Genomic DNA, 14,463 nt, shown 5'->3' on the forward strand with positions numbered 1-14,463 from the left:
TGTCTTTTGTTGAAGTTTCTCTCAACAACATGTTTGAGTTCATGTAGTGTCATTTGGTCCAAAGACTGTTTCCTATTAAGTTCATGTCCTCTTTAATCCAGGACAGTTTAGAGTCTGCCTGCAATTATTATGAAAGCAATGTGTGCCAGAGAGCTAATTTATAGCCACTAGCCATAGCCAGCTATAGCCATGTTCCCTTGAGTTTCCTCTGGGTAAGGAAATTGGCCAAAGTTAGTGTGTTTGAATGAGAAAGTTGGTAGGTTTTTCCCAGCACTGGGGATTGTATTGAGTTTTGTAGAGAGAATGAGGAGTTGTATTGGGATTGAGTTAACAATAGTATCTGACTGCAGACTTGCATATACGCAACCTGAGACATGCAGTCTCTGACATGCAATCTCAGACACAATGCACTGAATAGAACTATAGTGACGTCACTGTAAGGGGTAGGGTTAGGGGCAGGTTTAGGGGAGGGGTTAGGTGTGCACTTTAAAAGCATTGCATGCAGTTAAAGAGGTGGAACACAGTCTATTTTTTAAGGCTTGGTTATGTTAATAAGGTGCAAGGCAATGTTTGCTCATGCTTCAATTGTAGAAAATCATGTTTTTCTTTTCATAGATCTTACTTTGATTAAATACAGCTACTCTGCTAACATGAAAATGACTGTAATTTCCTAGTTCCTCTGAAAGGCCCGCCCTCAAGAGGCTCTAATTGATTAGCAAACATAATGTGCTGTGATTTGCGGGTCGGCTCCACGTCACCATGTCACACCCCTAAAAGCGTGTGCTTTTGCATTGTGTAAACATGTGTAAACAGTCCAGTCAGAGTAGCTGTTAACAGTTAGCTGTCTGAATCAGACAGAAAAATGAAGCTAAACTTCACGCCTACTCTATAAAATAACATCTGACAAGTGTCTTAATTATTATTAATCAATTATAAGCATGTGTAAGTAATAGTAAATGTTCTCATATCTTTTGCGAGTTTGTTATTTGAGATGTGGAACGCAAGGAAAACATTGGCATAGAGAAACAAAGTGGCCACATAGAGAGACACTGCAACGTTGCTGAAGATTGTGGGTGTTCACAGCAATTTGACAAATAAATATAAAATTGTAGCTAAATTGTTAGCAGTGCCAAACAGCATTTCCCGTTGTTTACATTCTGGTTTACATCATCGCTTCAACACACCGTTAAGCCTAGAAACTATGCAGGCAGTTGATCAATTTTAACAAATAAGACTACTTACATGTTTGTAACTCACAAATAAAAGCTTCTGCTGTTATGGTTGGAGCTGCTCCTTCTTTGAGGAGTTTTTAGCCAAATCCAGCACTGAACTGGGAAATTCTGGAAGCTGTCCTTGGCCAAATATCAGAGCTCACTATATTTTTTTAAATAATTTTTTGGGACATAATTAAAATGAAACTAAACACTTTGTCTTTGTGTCGTATCCTTTGGAAGCCCAAATACAGAACACGCTCTGTGGAATTAGCATTGTTTGGACTTTTAGCTTTCTCTACTATAACATTACAGCAGCCAAGTTCCTTCCATGCACAGGGGGTGTGTCCATGGTGAATGCACATAACCAGAAGCCCTTGTAATCTCACTAGCCTGGATGTATTTTTTATAGTCCCCAAATTCGTTTGCTGTAGGCTTTGCTAAGCTAACTCTGTAAAAGACAATAGCAGCAATTTAGTCTAAAGTGTCAAATTGCAAGCATTAGATGTTTAAATCTTCTAAATATGAATTTAGTCACTATTTTGGAGCACACTGGCTTATAAATATCCTTAAGACATACTACATCTGAAACATTTAAACTTTTTTATAATCCTTAATGTGCTGTTAATCATTTTATTTTACTCAAAGCAACATACAATCAGGGATATTCAGTCCCAAAAACAAGGGTTGCATAATTAGTCTTTCTGTGTGATGAAAATTGCTTGCTTTAAATTATTTTTACATGTAAAGACAGGGATAGTTATTTCTGTTAATTAGTTTATTCTGTCATTATTAACCTACCGTTCACTTGTTTCAAGCCTTTATAATTTTCTTCTGTTGAAGAGGAATAAAGATATTTTTGAAGAAAGCTGGAAAACTGTTATAATAATAATAATAATAATAATAATAATAATAATAATAATAACCATTGACTTCTGTTTTGTTTCTTTTACCTATTATATACTGTAAATCAGGGGTTCCTAAACTTTTTTATGAAGGGCCAAAAAATTTAAATGATTGAGGGCTGTGGGCTGAACATAAATATGCCAAACTGGGTAATTTTGTAATTTATTTCATGCTATTTAAAATAAGTAGAAAATTTACTTGATCCATATTATTAGTTTATTAACATTATAAATATATATTTTTTACTTTTCATAAAAACTTTACTTTGCCTTGATCTGCCAATGTCTTTAACACACCAATGTCTTCTGCACTACCTTTTATCAGTCGAGTACAATCAAAATAAATATAAAGAAAATAAATCAAAATCAAAACTCATTTACAGCACTTATTTAAAACATTTAATTACAGTTAGCTTTTTTTTGGTTCTCCCTCTCTTCCCTGATGGGACAGTGGGCCAAATCAAAGTCTGACATGGGCCGATTTTGGCCTGCAAGCCCTAGTATGGCTGCTGTAAGTCAATGGTTACAGGATTTTAGGTTTCTTCAAAACATCTTCATCTGTGTTCAGCAGAGGAAAGAAACTCATAAATATTTTGAAACCATTTGAGGGTGAGTACATAGTGAGAAAATGTCCATTTTGAGGTGACTTTAATAACTTTTGATGTTTCATAATATATGTTAAAAAAATTATAAATGTACAATGTAAATTTTATTTATATAGCACTATTTAACACAATCAGAGGTTGACCAATGTGCTGCACATTACAAATCACAACAGAGAAAAACATATAAATTATACAATTACAGCTAAAACAGACAATTTTCTTTGAAAAAATGCCAAATCGAAGAGGTAAGTAGATTTAAAAACAGACAGGAATGAAAAATATCTAATACAGAAGGGCAGAGCATTCAACAACCTGCTGTGAAGGCACGGTCACCTCTGCATTTCAACCTCGACCTAGGGATGCTGGTTAGATGACCAAAGAGACTGACCAGGCTAATGCTCAATTAACATGTCTGACCGATAAGAAGGTGCCAGGCCATTTAAAAATTTAAAAACAAAGTTTCAAAGTAATGAATATACATGTTAAAATGGTTATGTATTAAAAACTGTGCTGACTTAGAATGGAGGCAGTATTATTGCTGCATATTTTTACTGATTTCACACACTTTTTGCTGATAACCAGTCTTATGTAAAATGTTACACCGTTTAATATCGGGACCAGAGACAGCTGTAAAAGATGAATTCGGAAGTGCTACAAGATTCTTCCCTATATACATGGCAGAATATTGCATATCAGGACACTAACAGCACAAATCTGAGTTGTAAGCTGCTTTCATCCACATGGGACTTATTAAAATGCAGTGATAAGAGGACTGTGGAAGCAGATTACATTTGTCTGCCTCCTGCGGCTGTAGACATCCCTTATTCCCCCCCTCCGCACAAAGATTGTGAGCCAAAGGCCTCCAATTGCTCCGTGGGAGGAAGTGCTTTATCTGGATGGTCCCTCTCAGCTAAACATACAAATGAGCCTAAATCCCTGATAAATGGTTCTCACTTTTATAGTGCTATAACAAGACTAGTATCGTTAGCAGTGCTACCATAATTAACCAGTCACTTAGATTTGTAATTGGCATTTTAAACAATAAATCCAATCATTAAATTAGTTAAATCTTTAAATAGACTGTGTTCTTTTTAAACAAGGAATGAGATAAAGTCTTTTTTATATTTATTGTCACTGCCTGCTGAGTACAGTTTTATTCAAATCCATAGGGTTAAGCCTTTGATTTTATTTATCTTCATTGATAAAATGGTTCCATTTCTCAGTTCAAATATTTATTATTTCAATGAATAAATGAAAAATAAAGCAGTTTTTTAAGATAATTCAGAATAAGTTGGTAAATGATTAATAAACAATTAAAATCAACATGTAAATATTAATGTTCAGACATATACTAATAGGTAATGTAATTTGTATGTTAATAAATGCTTTATTAAGTCAACTTCATCCGATTTTGTTTCTCAATCTAAAATAAGCTGACTATTTGTAAGCTGACTTTATAAATGACAATTGAAGGTTCAGTATTAAATAAAAAATCTATCTTTGCAATCTATCAAAAAATAAAATTACTGTAAAGCATTTATTAAGTATTGAGTAGCTTATTTACTTAAGCATTCTGAATAATCTTAAAAAAACAGCAACTTCTCCAAATAATCAACGCAATCTCACGGCAATTCATAACTTTTTGATTTAGCGGCTAATTTGTATAAATTTGTTCAATCTAATTTGTACAGTATGATTTGCTCATCATCTTATGACGGTTGGGTTTAGGGGTGGGTTTGGGTGCCATGCCTCCTTTTTAAAACCATACGTTGAACTCAAATATGAATTAGGCAATAAACTGACAAAATGTAAAGTACTTAAGTTTTCTCGTGAGATCAGGCAGAAATAACTGGTTTGTAAATAATGCAATAATTGATTTAGTCATGAAAAAAAAAATGAAAATACAATCATTAAGCACATTATACTTGTGCTTAAAAGTCAAGGATAGGGCAATTTTATCTGCAGTTAAAACTGTTTACTAACATCTGTTGATGTAGAGTAATGCTTAACAGAGAATGTATTACCTGTTTCCTCATGCTTAATAGATGATTTATAGAATGAAGTTATTATAAAGTGTTACCGTCATTTTAAATGAAAAGGTGACATTGTTTGAGATGTCTTTGTTAACTTGATATAACATGACATTACCAAGACAATATAACTTGTCATAAATCTGTCATAAACATAACTGTCATGAAGCCATTCAAATTGTGTCATGCATTTTATTCTAGTGTCATTAATATTTTTCTTAAGCTCAACTACAGTTACAAATTGAACTTGTCAATGAAATGTCATTAAATATAAATAGAAAATTGTCTGTTAAGTGGTATACTGGCTCACTGGTTAGCATGGTGATCTCACAGCAAGACCACTCCTGGTTCGAATCTTGTTTCTGGTTCGACCCAGAATGAAGTTAATAAAAAATAGAAACTGATATCCCATTGGACTGTCCAGTGACATATTTCACAAATATCAAAAGCTTTTTCAAGTCTTTTGTTGAAGTTTCTCTCAACAACATGTTTGAGTTCATGTAGTGTCATCTGGTCCAAAGACTGTTTCCTATAAAGTTCATGTCCTCTTTAATCCAGGACAGTTTAGAGTCTGCCTGCAAATTTTATGAAAACAATGTGTGCCAGAGACCTAGTTTATAGCTAATAGTCATAGCCAGCTATGTTCACACGACAACCTGTCTTTATCTTGACATTACTAAGACAATATTGTCATAAATTTGTTATAAACATGGTTTTCGTGAAGCCAGTATAATCGTGTCATGCATTTTATAACAGTGTCATTTATCATTTTCTTGACTTCAAAACTACAAGTAAAGATTGAATTTGTCATTAAAATGTGATTAAGCAGTATTAGGACTGTTTAAAATTATTTGAAAGAGCAATGACACTTTTAGTGAGAATATTTATTGACGAAAGTAAAAAAAAATAATAATAATAATTTATGACATAATTATGAACACTTCATGACAATCATGTTTATGACCAGGGTGCAAATTTGGGTCTGACCCCCCTAATTAACACTTGATACCCCTTAAAGGACATCAAGCCAAGATGTATGAGGGGGTCTGTCCTTAAATAGTTAAAGAAATAGATTGCTCTGATCTGTATCTTAAATAATATTAGTAATTAAATAATAGAGAACTTCAATATATTTGACCACCCCTAAAATGGTTCATACCATTGTTAATGCATGTTTGTGCCAAAAATAGAAATTCATCGTATTGAAACCAGCAAATCTAGAACACCAACAGACATTGTACATGTTCACAAAACATGCTTCTTTAAATAAAAGGCATTTGTAGGTGTCTAAAACTAGATGTGTAGTTTATATTTTATCACACACTGGCTTGAACATGGTAAAAAAAAAAAAATGCATAGAGTTTTTCATGGTCATCCATCAATTGATGCAAGTCAGCGTTTACTTAATATAGCAGATGTCATTAAGAACCACTCAATATCCCTTAAAATAAATTGAAATAAATATAGGCGTCACAGTGGAACAGTGGGTAGCACAAGTACCTCACAGCAAGAAGATTGCGGGTTCAAGCCCTGGCTGGGTCAGTTGCTATTTTTTTGTGGAGTTTGCATATTCTCCCAGAGTTGGCATGGGTTTTCAAACACATGTGCTATAGGTGAATTGAATGAACTAAATTGGCCGATGTGTATGTGTGTGAATGTATGAGTGTATGGGTGTTTCATTCCACAGTGGCATCCCCAGATCAATAAATGGACAAAGGTGAAAAGAAAATGAATGAAATAAATATATTTGGTCTACTGAGACATGCTACTAAACATAACCAACAAACTTAACCTACTATATATATATATATATATATATAGTATAACCTACATAACCTATATAACCTATATAACCTACATATAGTATAACCTACATAACCTACATATAGTATAACCTACATAACCTACATAACCTATATAACCTATATAACCTACATAACCTATATAACCTACTATATATATATATATATATATATATATATATATATATATATATATATATATATATATAGTAGGTTATATAGGTTATGTAGGTTATATAGGTTATATAGGTTATGTATATATATATATATATAGTGATCTATAACATTTTTGAAGCTCTAAATGCTCAGTTATCTTTTTCATTGTTTGTATACCTTTGCATGCAATAAGTGAGATGTTAAATTATGAGGTCTCTATATAATTTGTAAACCATATCTTGGGCCTCTATTCACTAAACTGTGACCTAGTTTTGCAGAGTACTTTAGCAGGTGCTTCTGAAAAAGATTCTGCAAACATCACAAGCTAGATTCTGCTCATTCACAGTGCGTGAGAATTCAGCATTGAGAGATATTGTACCTGAATCCACACTGGCTCCATGGTCGGTCCGGGGGAAGATAGGTTTTCCAGCTGCCCGGTCCTTTCATAAGTGAAAATTGTCCCTGCAGCCTTATACTCGCCATTCCACTGAATCGTCCAGCCACCGTTCAGGAAATATTTTTCAGGGTCATTACTGCGTAAAGCCAAGTAGTTCCCAGCCTCTGCAACTTCCTCAATACGGATGTCCCGTGCTCCTTCCGGAATTAAACCTATGTCGACATAGCCTGGGAGAAGAAGAAAAAAACAATCAGCTTATTCAAACAAATGAGCCAAAAAGAAAACAAATGTATTATGTTATATTAACAATGTGGAAGTTAAATTTAGTACAGCGTAAACTGAAACTCATTTCACAAACCGAGTCCTTCACTGTCCTCAAAGGTCTTCCTGACAGTCTCACATGTGGATCCATTTCCAAGGCAAACTCCGCATTGATCCTCAACTGCGTCTGAGTCGATCTCAAAATCACAGCCTAAATACTAACATTAACAGATCATAAGTACACTTCATTTATAAAATGTACATGATATATACCCAATCCCAATACTACCCCACCACTTGATCCTACCCCTTGATTTGCATACTTACATTAAGCGAATCTTAACCAATTTTTTTTAAATCTAGGAGTAACAGGAAGTACTGTATAATCCTTTAAGTGAAGATTTAGCAGGACCACACTGTAAACTAAAGGGTATGAAAAAAATCCCCAATTACACCAGCTATAGCACACTGTACAAAAATCCTAATTGAAAAAAGTTGAAATTACTTGTTTGTTTGTTTTTTGGTGGTTTGGCAAAAAATCTGTAAAAAATGTTTGTACACCAACATTTACTACGTTTGCTGAACCTAAATCTAAATTTTCTTCAATAAGGTAAAATTATTAGTTTTGGTCACGAAACTAATCATTTAAGTGAGTGTTGTTCATGCAAGTTCCCCCATAAAAGCTTTTGCCATTTTGTTACTTTAAGTTGAGTTGAAACAAAGGTTGCAGAATTTCTAACCCAAACAACAACAACAAAAATAATGGTAACACCAATATTAACTTTATTGTCATTATTATTAACAACAACAATAAAATACTACAGCAATAATGCTAAAGTAATTTGAAACTTACTTTTCTGATTTTCATCTCATGTTTACCTAGTTCACTCTACAAAAAGAAATGCGTAGCGTATGTGGACTGTTAATTTGTAGGGTTTTTCCTAACAAAATGAAAATGAAAATTCAAGTGCCTAAAAAGATCAAATAATAAATTGAACTTTCAAAACAATTACCCAAATGATAAATCAAACGCTTCAAATAATAAGTCAAAATACAATCTCAAATGAGAAATCAAATGTATTTGATATGTAATATTTATGATCTACTCAGTAAAATCCTGTAACAATTAAATGACAAATCAAATGCTCAAACTATAATTCAAATGGAGGAATGAATTTCTGGTTTCTCCTGATTACACACACACACACAGCTGGAAGCTCATGATGAACTGATTACTAGGACTATGAAAAACACCTCATTCACACACACTCTTTGCTGAGTCTTGTTCACAAAGAATTTCCCCCAGTTTTTCCTGCCATGTTTTGATCCTTGCCTTGTTTGCCATTATTGTTGTTTTGCCTCCTGTCCTGTTTCTAATTCTCTGTGTAATAAAACTTTTGTTGACATTTGCCTCTGTTTTTTTAATTGAACTATGTTTGTTTGTTCTGATAATTTATTATTTCTTAGTACCAATTTTCAAAAGATTTTTTTTGTACACTCAACTCAAAAGTGAAAATAAAAACAAAATAAAATAAGGATTATGAGTTTTATTGTTCACTCAACACCAGGCATTCCAGTTCTGCAGACAAAAAAATGTTCAGTTGGCACAACATAAAATGTTTTGTTTCAGAGTAGTTTACCTTTCCAGAAAACTAGTAATTTTATGTTAGCCCAACTAAATGTTTTTTTTTTTTTTTTGTATTACTGACAAATAAATTTAGGTGGTTTCAAAAGTTGAGTCAACAAGAAAAAGCGAGAAGGATGAAAGGGAATATATATATATATATATATATATATATATATATATATATATATATATATATATATATATATATATATATATATATATATATATATATATATATATATATATATACTTCTATATATTTGCTATAACTTATATATATTTGCACTGGCCTTAACATTTTTTACAGTGTACATTATGTTTGAGAGAGTTATTTAGGAATAATATTATAAAACGAAATCAGCCTGGGGACATTGAAGGACACTTTCAGAAATACATTTGAATACGATTTGGGAAGAGTGGAATATTGTTTCTTGACATATTAGCCCCTTTCACACATACAGACCTTTCGGGAAAATTGCCGGCAATTTTCCAAAAAGGTTGTATGTGTGAACAGGTCCTTTTTGAAAGTACCGGTAAATTCGTTCTGGCTATTTTCTGGAAAGAGAAGATTTAACATTACCGGCAATTTGCCGGAATGCTGCGCTGTGTGAATGCAGAAGGAAGATTGCCGTAATAAGCGCGTGCACGTCTAGAACGTGCTGACGTGAGACGTCTGCTTTAGCCAATCACAACAATCAGACGCATTTACGTCCGAGCGGTTTGTGAGAATAAAAGCCTTTGAATATTTTTCCAGACACATTTAGCTGCTAGAAGTTAGTCAGATCACGTTTATATGTTCTTCTTAATGCCAACTGTGTAAATAATCATCGATGAGATGCTTATGATAAGCCGTTGTTTGTTTACCTTCAAGCTTTGCGTGTGCCTGTGAAACAGCCTGTGAGCGCCAGCACACGCACATATTATGAACATCTCGACATGCGAAAGTGATCCTGCGAAAGTTGTTCAAAATATTGATCAACCACAGAGTTTGTAATTTAGTCAAATGTTTACAAATACAAGCGCAGCCGTTTAAAGCTCATTTGTGGTAAATGATGTCAGAATTTACCAGTATTTTGGAATGGATGTGTGAATGCTCTTTTCCGGAAAATTTCCGTAACGTCCTCGCCTGTGTGAACAGCGCTTTTTTGAATATACCGGTAAAGTCGTTCCGGAAATTTTCCAGATATTTACCGGTATCACTGTGTGAAAGGGGCTACATATTATCATGTTTTCACACCTCACTGTTTTCTTGAGATGTTTGTGGTATTACTTCACAGTCAAATGAAATAGCTGGCTGACTGTCATTGAATTAAAATGAAAGTGACAAGCAGAAACGTACAAGGACAAACTAAGGCTGATCAAAGAGGTCAAAGTCATTACCAACCTTGCAAATGCCGTTAACACATATGTCGCGACTCTGGCTGCCCTCGTAACACTGTGTCCCATCAATGACCGTATCCAGCATCCTTTCTGAGAAATGCTCATTCATGGGTCGGCAGTGCAGCTCGCATGGATTAACTGAAATGACACAAATATTAAATTGTGATGAATTCTAATTAAAGGGCTCTGCAAAAAGACGGAAAACTGGTACATGTCAACATCTAATACCTCTGTTATTCACATGTATCCATTTATAAAACTTCCCCTTATAAGGGACCGTGTTGAAGCGGCTGCACTGCATGTGTCTGAAGCTGGGCTGGTCCACAGGACAGGACTCATGGTTACAAGTTCGATATCTTTGACGTTCTCCAAGACAGTATCTTCCTCCATACTTAGGTCTAAAAAAAGACACATGAAAATGTTGAGAAAAGTCATTCAGAATCTTCATAGACTAGACTGAAATGATTATAAAAGGAATGTCTTTGAGACATTAAGAAAATCTAACCACAAGTACTAACTACATATGTACAGTTTAACTGAAAAATATTTGAAGTGGTTTCAGTCATTTGAGTGGGGTCAAAGGTGTACTGTTCTTGAAGAATTGTTAAGGCATGCCTATGCTGTTGCTCAGACGATTGGTGTACATTTTAAAAGAACTGTTATTCCAAACATTTATTCATTTTTTTCATTTTCGTTTCTTAGTCCCTTTATTTATCAGGGGCCGCCAAAGGGGTATGAACTGAATGCAACCCTTTCAGCTACAACCCATCATGGGAAACACCCATACACTCTCATTCACACACATACAATACAGACAATTTAGCTTACCCAATTCACCTATAGCGCATGTGTTTAAACTTGTGGGGGAGAATGGAACACGCTGAGGAAGCTAACACAAGCACAGGGAGAACATGCAAACACAGAAATATCAACTGACCAAGCTGGGGCTCGAACAAGCGACCTTCTGCTTGTGCAACCCACTATGCCACCATGACGCCTGGTCCAAACATTTAAACTTTTCTTTCTTTCGTTCGTTCTTTCTTTCCTCTGTAAAATGTAAAAGGAACTATTTGAAAAAAAAAAAAAAAAAACATTTCAGCTCTTTATGTCCATTAGATGCAAGCCAATGATCTTTACATTTTTAAAGTTATGCAGGTAGCATACAAGCTCTGCTGAGGTTTGATGTTGCTATTTATGTTATATTTGATTAAGGCTCTGTGTACGTGATTTGATCCATGGTTTTATTATGAGAATGAATGGCCACTTATATTTCCTTCATTCTAAAACAGTTGTTGTCAAATTTTTTTTCATCAAGTACCACCTCAGAAAAAAAATTGTCTCTCCAAGTCCAGCACTCCACAGTTCAAAAATGTGTCATATTAATTCCTATTATTAAGAATATTTATCATTGTCAGACACTTTAAACATTATAAATAGTATGAATATTAACGCTGTACTTATACAGTTGAGGTCAGAATTATTAGCAACCCTGAATTATTAGACCCCTTTTCATTTTTTTTCCATTTTCTGTTAAATGGAGAGATTTTTTTAACGCATTTCTAAACTTATTAGTTTAAATAACTCATTTCCAATAACTGATTAATTTTATCTTTGCCATGATGACAGTAAAAAATATTTTACTAGGTATTTTTCAAGACACTTCTATACAGCTTAAAATTACATTTAAAGGCTTAACTAGGTTAATTAGGTTAACTTGGCAGGTTTGGGTAATTAGGCAAGTTATTTTATAAGGATGGTTTGTTCTGTAGACTATTTAAAAAATAGCTTAAAGGGGCTAATAATTTTGTTCTTAAAATAGTGTTTAAAAAAATAATAACTGCTTTTATTTTAGCCAAAATAAAACAAATAAGACTTTCTTCAGAAGAAAAAAAAATTATTAGCCATACTGTGAAAGTTTTTATGCCCTGTTAAACATAATTTGGCAAATATTTAAAAAAGATAAAAACTGTATGTATAAGAAAAAAACAAAAACAAAATTAAAAACAGTGACATTTAAAATAAAATGTACTTTTAAAAGTAAAAAATAGTAGGTTACTGTTCTTAAAAAGTAAGTAAATAAATAAATAAATAAATAAATAAATAAATAAATAAATAAAAACAAAACAAAACAAAACAAAACAAAACAAAACAAAACAAAACAAAACAAAACAAAAAAACAAAATAAAAATCTGTACTTTAATGTAAATTTTTAATATATGTAGCAATTCCATCAACACCTGGAAATGTTGCCTGGACCTCATAAACATAGGGTATATGTCATCATATTCATATATAAATCATTTTTGATTATTATTTTTTTTAAATATATGTAGCATGTATATATGACGTATTTGATTCCTCCTTGTACCACTGGAAGGAAGCCTGCTTACCACTAGTGGTACACGTACCACAGTTTGAGAACCACTGTTCTAGAATAAACCACTAAATTTGTATGGGTGACTTTAACACTTTATTTTTGGAGTTTGAGTGTGGTTGTGAGTTAGAGTGTATGTTTAGAGTTTTTGGAGTTAAGTGTGTTTGTAAAAAAATATTTGTCATTTTTTATTGCACAAAATACAGAACATGAAGTATAACAGTAGAAAACTACTAGTTAACTATTTTTAGAGTACACTAAGAACAATTGCAGTATCAAAGTGTATTCTAGTGACCTAGTGGTTAGAGAGTCAGACTTTTTGTCCAAATGTCACAGGATCAAGGTCTCTCCTTCAAGAACTAATTATTTACTACAAGCATTACAAAAGTAAACTTCAAGTATACCATTGAATTCACAAATAGTACAACACTAATAGTGAACTTAAAGGTTACTGCTGTTAGAATTAATGTGGGCCACCTTGTCGCCAGCAGTATTCAAAAAGTATACTTGTGTGGAAATATAAATTTTTATAATCAAGCATCATATTATCAGTGATATTTATTTAACTGAAAAGTTATATTTGGTTTTTCAAAACTATAGCAGCCCAGGTGTGGGAAACATTAAAACACATTGCCTTCCTGAGTAGGGGCTGAGACAAAGTCATGTAAACGCTAAAGGTAGAATCCATGTGTGCCACACGCCTGCTTTTGAGTGAAGGTCCCGGCCGTTAGATCAACCTGGGGCTGGTTGCAGTACAATTCTTAAAGCCCGCCTCCTCCATGTTAAAAAGCAAATGCGCCATGGCGCAACGCAATTGACACTCCTAAAACACACCTATAACCAATTAAGAGAATAAACTCAATGTTGTTAGACCATGGGCCATGGCGCAGAGTGGATTTTTCCATCCTTAAAATAGCAAAAGTGGATTCTGACACACCCTTAATGCTTTTGTGCCCGGTGCTTTGCACTATGTGCATGGATCATCAAAATAGAGCCCATAGAACTGTAAATGTTATATATTATTCATATACATCATTTACCGTTGGCTTTTTATTTAAAAACTTCTAATAAACATTAAAACAAATGCCAATTCCTCTTTGCCCGATATAATGAGGGCATTGAATAAACCAAATGAAAACTAAGGCAAACATTGTAAACAATATACAAGTTATGTTGCAGCAGCTGATAGACATCATTTTATGTTTAAATACTGCTAAGTCATTGTACAACTGACAAGGATTATTTGTCACATTTGTCACAAACGCATTGTGTTTCCAGTGTGCTGCATCTGCGTGCATATGAATGGAATGCTATGGGGAGAAAAGTGCAGTCGACTTAAATCGACATGTTGGTTGCACAAACTGATTGATTGCACAACTGATTAAGGGTGTTTATTTGCTGAAATTCATATTAAAATTTGTTTTATTTTATTGTGCAATGTATATTTGTAAAGTCTTTATGAATAGTATATATTTTGAAAAAAGTAAAACAATAAATCATTGTATAAATGCTGTAATGTTTAAATAATTTTCCATTAAAAATGTGTGAAGGTCATGTGACCATCAGGAAAAACGCAGCATCTGATTTCTCTCGGGATGCGTTCTCTGTTCTCGCGATCTCCTGAGTTTGTTCTTCTGAGGTGACCTGGCAGGACCGGACTTCACAAGTTCTCTGCGTTCTTGGAATTGAGAAACAGCCTTTAGCTCCAACCCTAA

General features: G+C 33.6%; 1 protein-coding gene across 3 annotated transcripts in view; it reads right to left on the minus strand.

Moving 5' to 3' along the window:
• The window catches only part of adamts7 (ADAM metallopeptidase with thrombospondin type 1 motif 7), a 189,911-nt gene that overhangs the window by 85,042 nt on the left and 90,406 nt on the right, over positions 1 to 14,463 (minus strand). For all 3 annotated transcript variants that reach the window (XM_087261907.1, XM_087261909.1, XM_087261908.1), the window contains exons 12-15: positions 10,603 to 10,772; positions 10,379 to 10,512; positions 7,465 to 7,585; positions 7,089 to 7,333 (exon numbers count right to left, since the gene is read on the minus strand). In XM_087261907.1, coding sequence (XP_087118033.1) covers positions 7,089 to 7,333; positions 7,465 to 7,585; positions 10,379 to 10,512; positions 10,603 to 10,772 — 670 coding nt within the window. The remainder of the gene's footprint in view (positions 1 to 7,088; positions 7,334 to 7,464; positions 7,586 to 10,378; positions 10,513 to 10,602; positions 10,773 to 14,463) is intronic.

Source organism: Danio rerio, chromosome 7 (genome assembly GCF_052040795.2).
Source record: "Danio rerio strain M-AB ecotype USA chromosome 7, GRCz13ab, whole genome shotgun sequence".
NCBI lineage: Eukaryota > Metazoa > Chordata > Actinopteri > Cypriniformes > Danionidae > Danio > Danio rerio.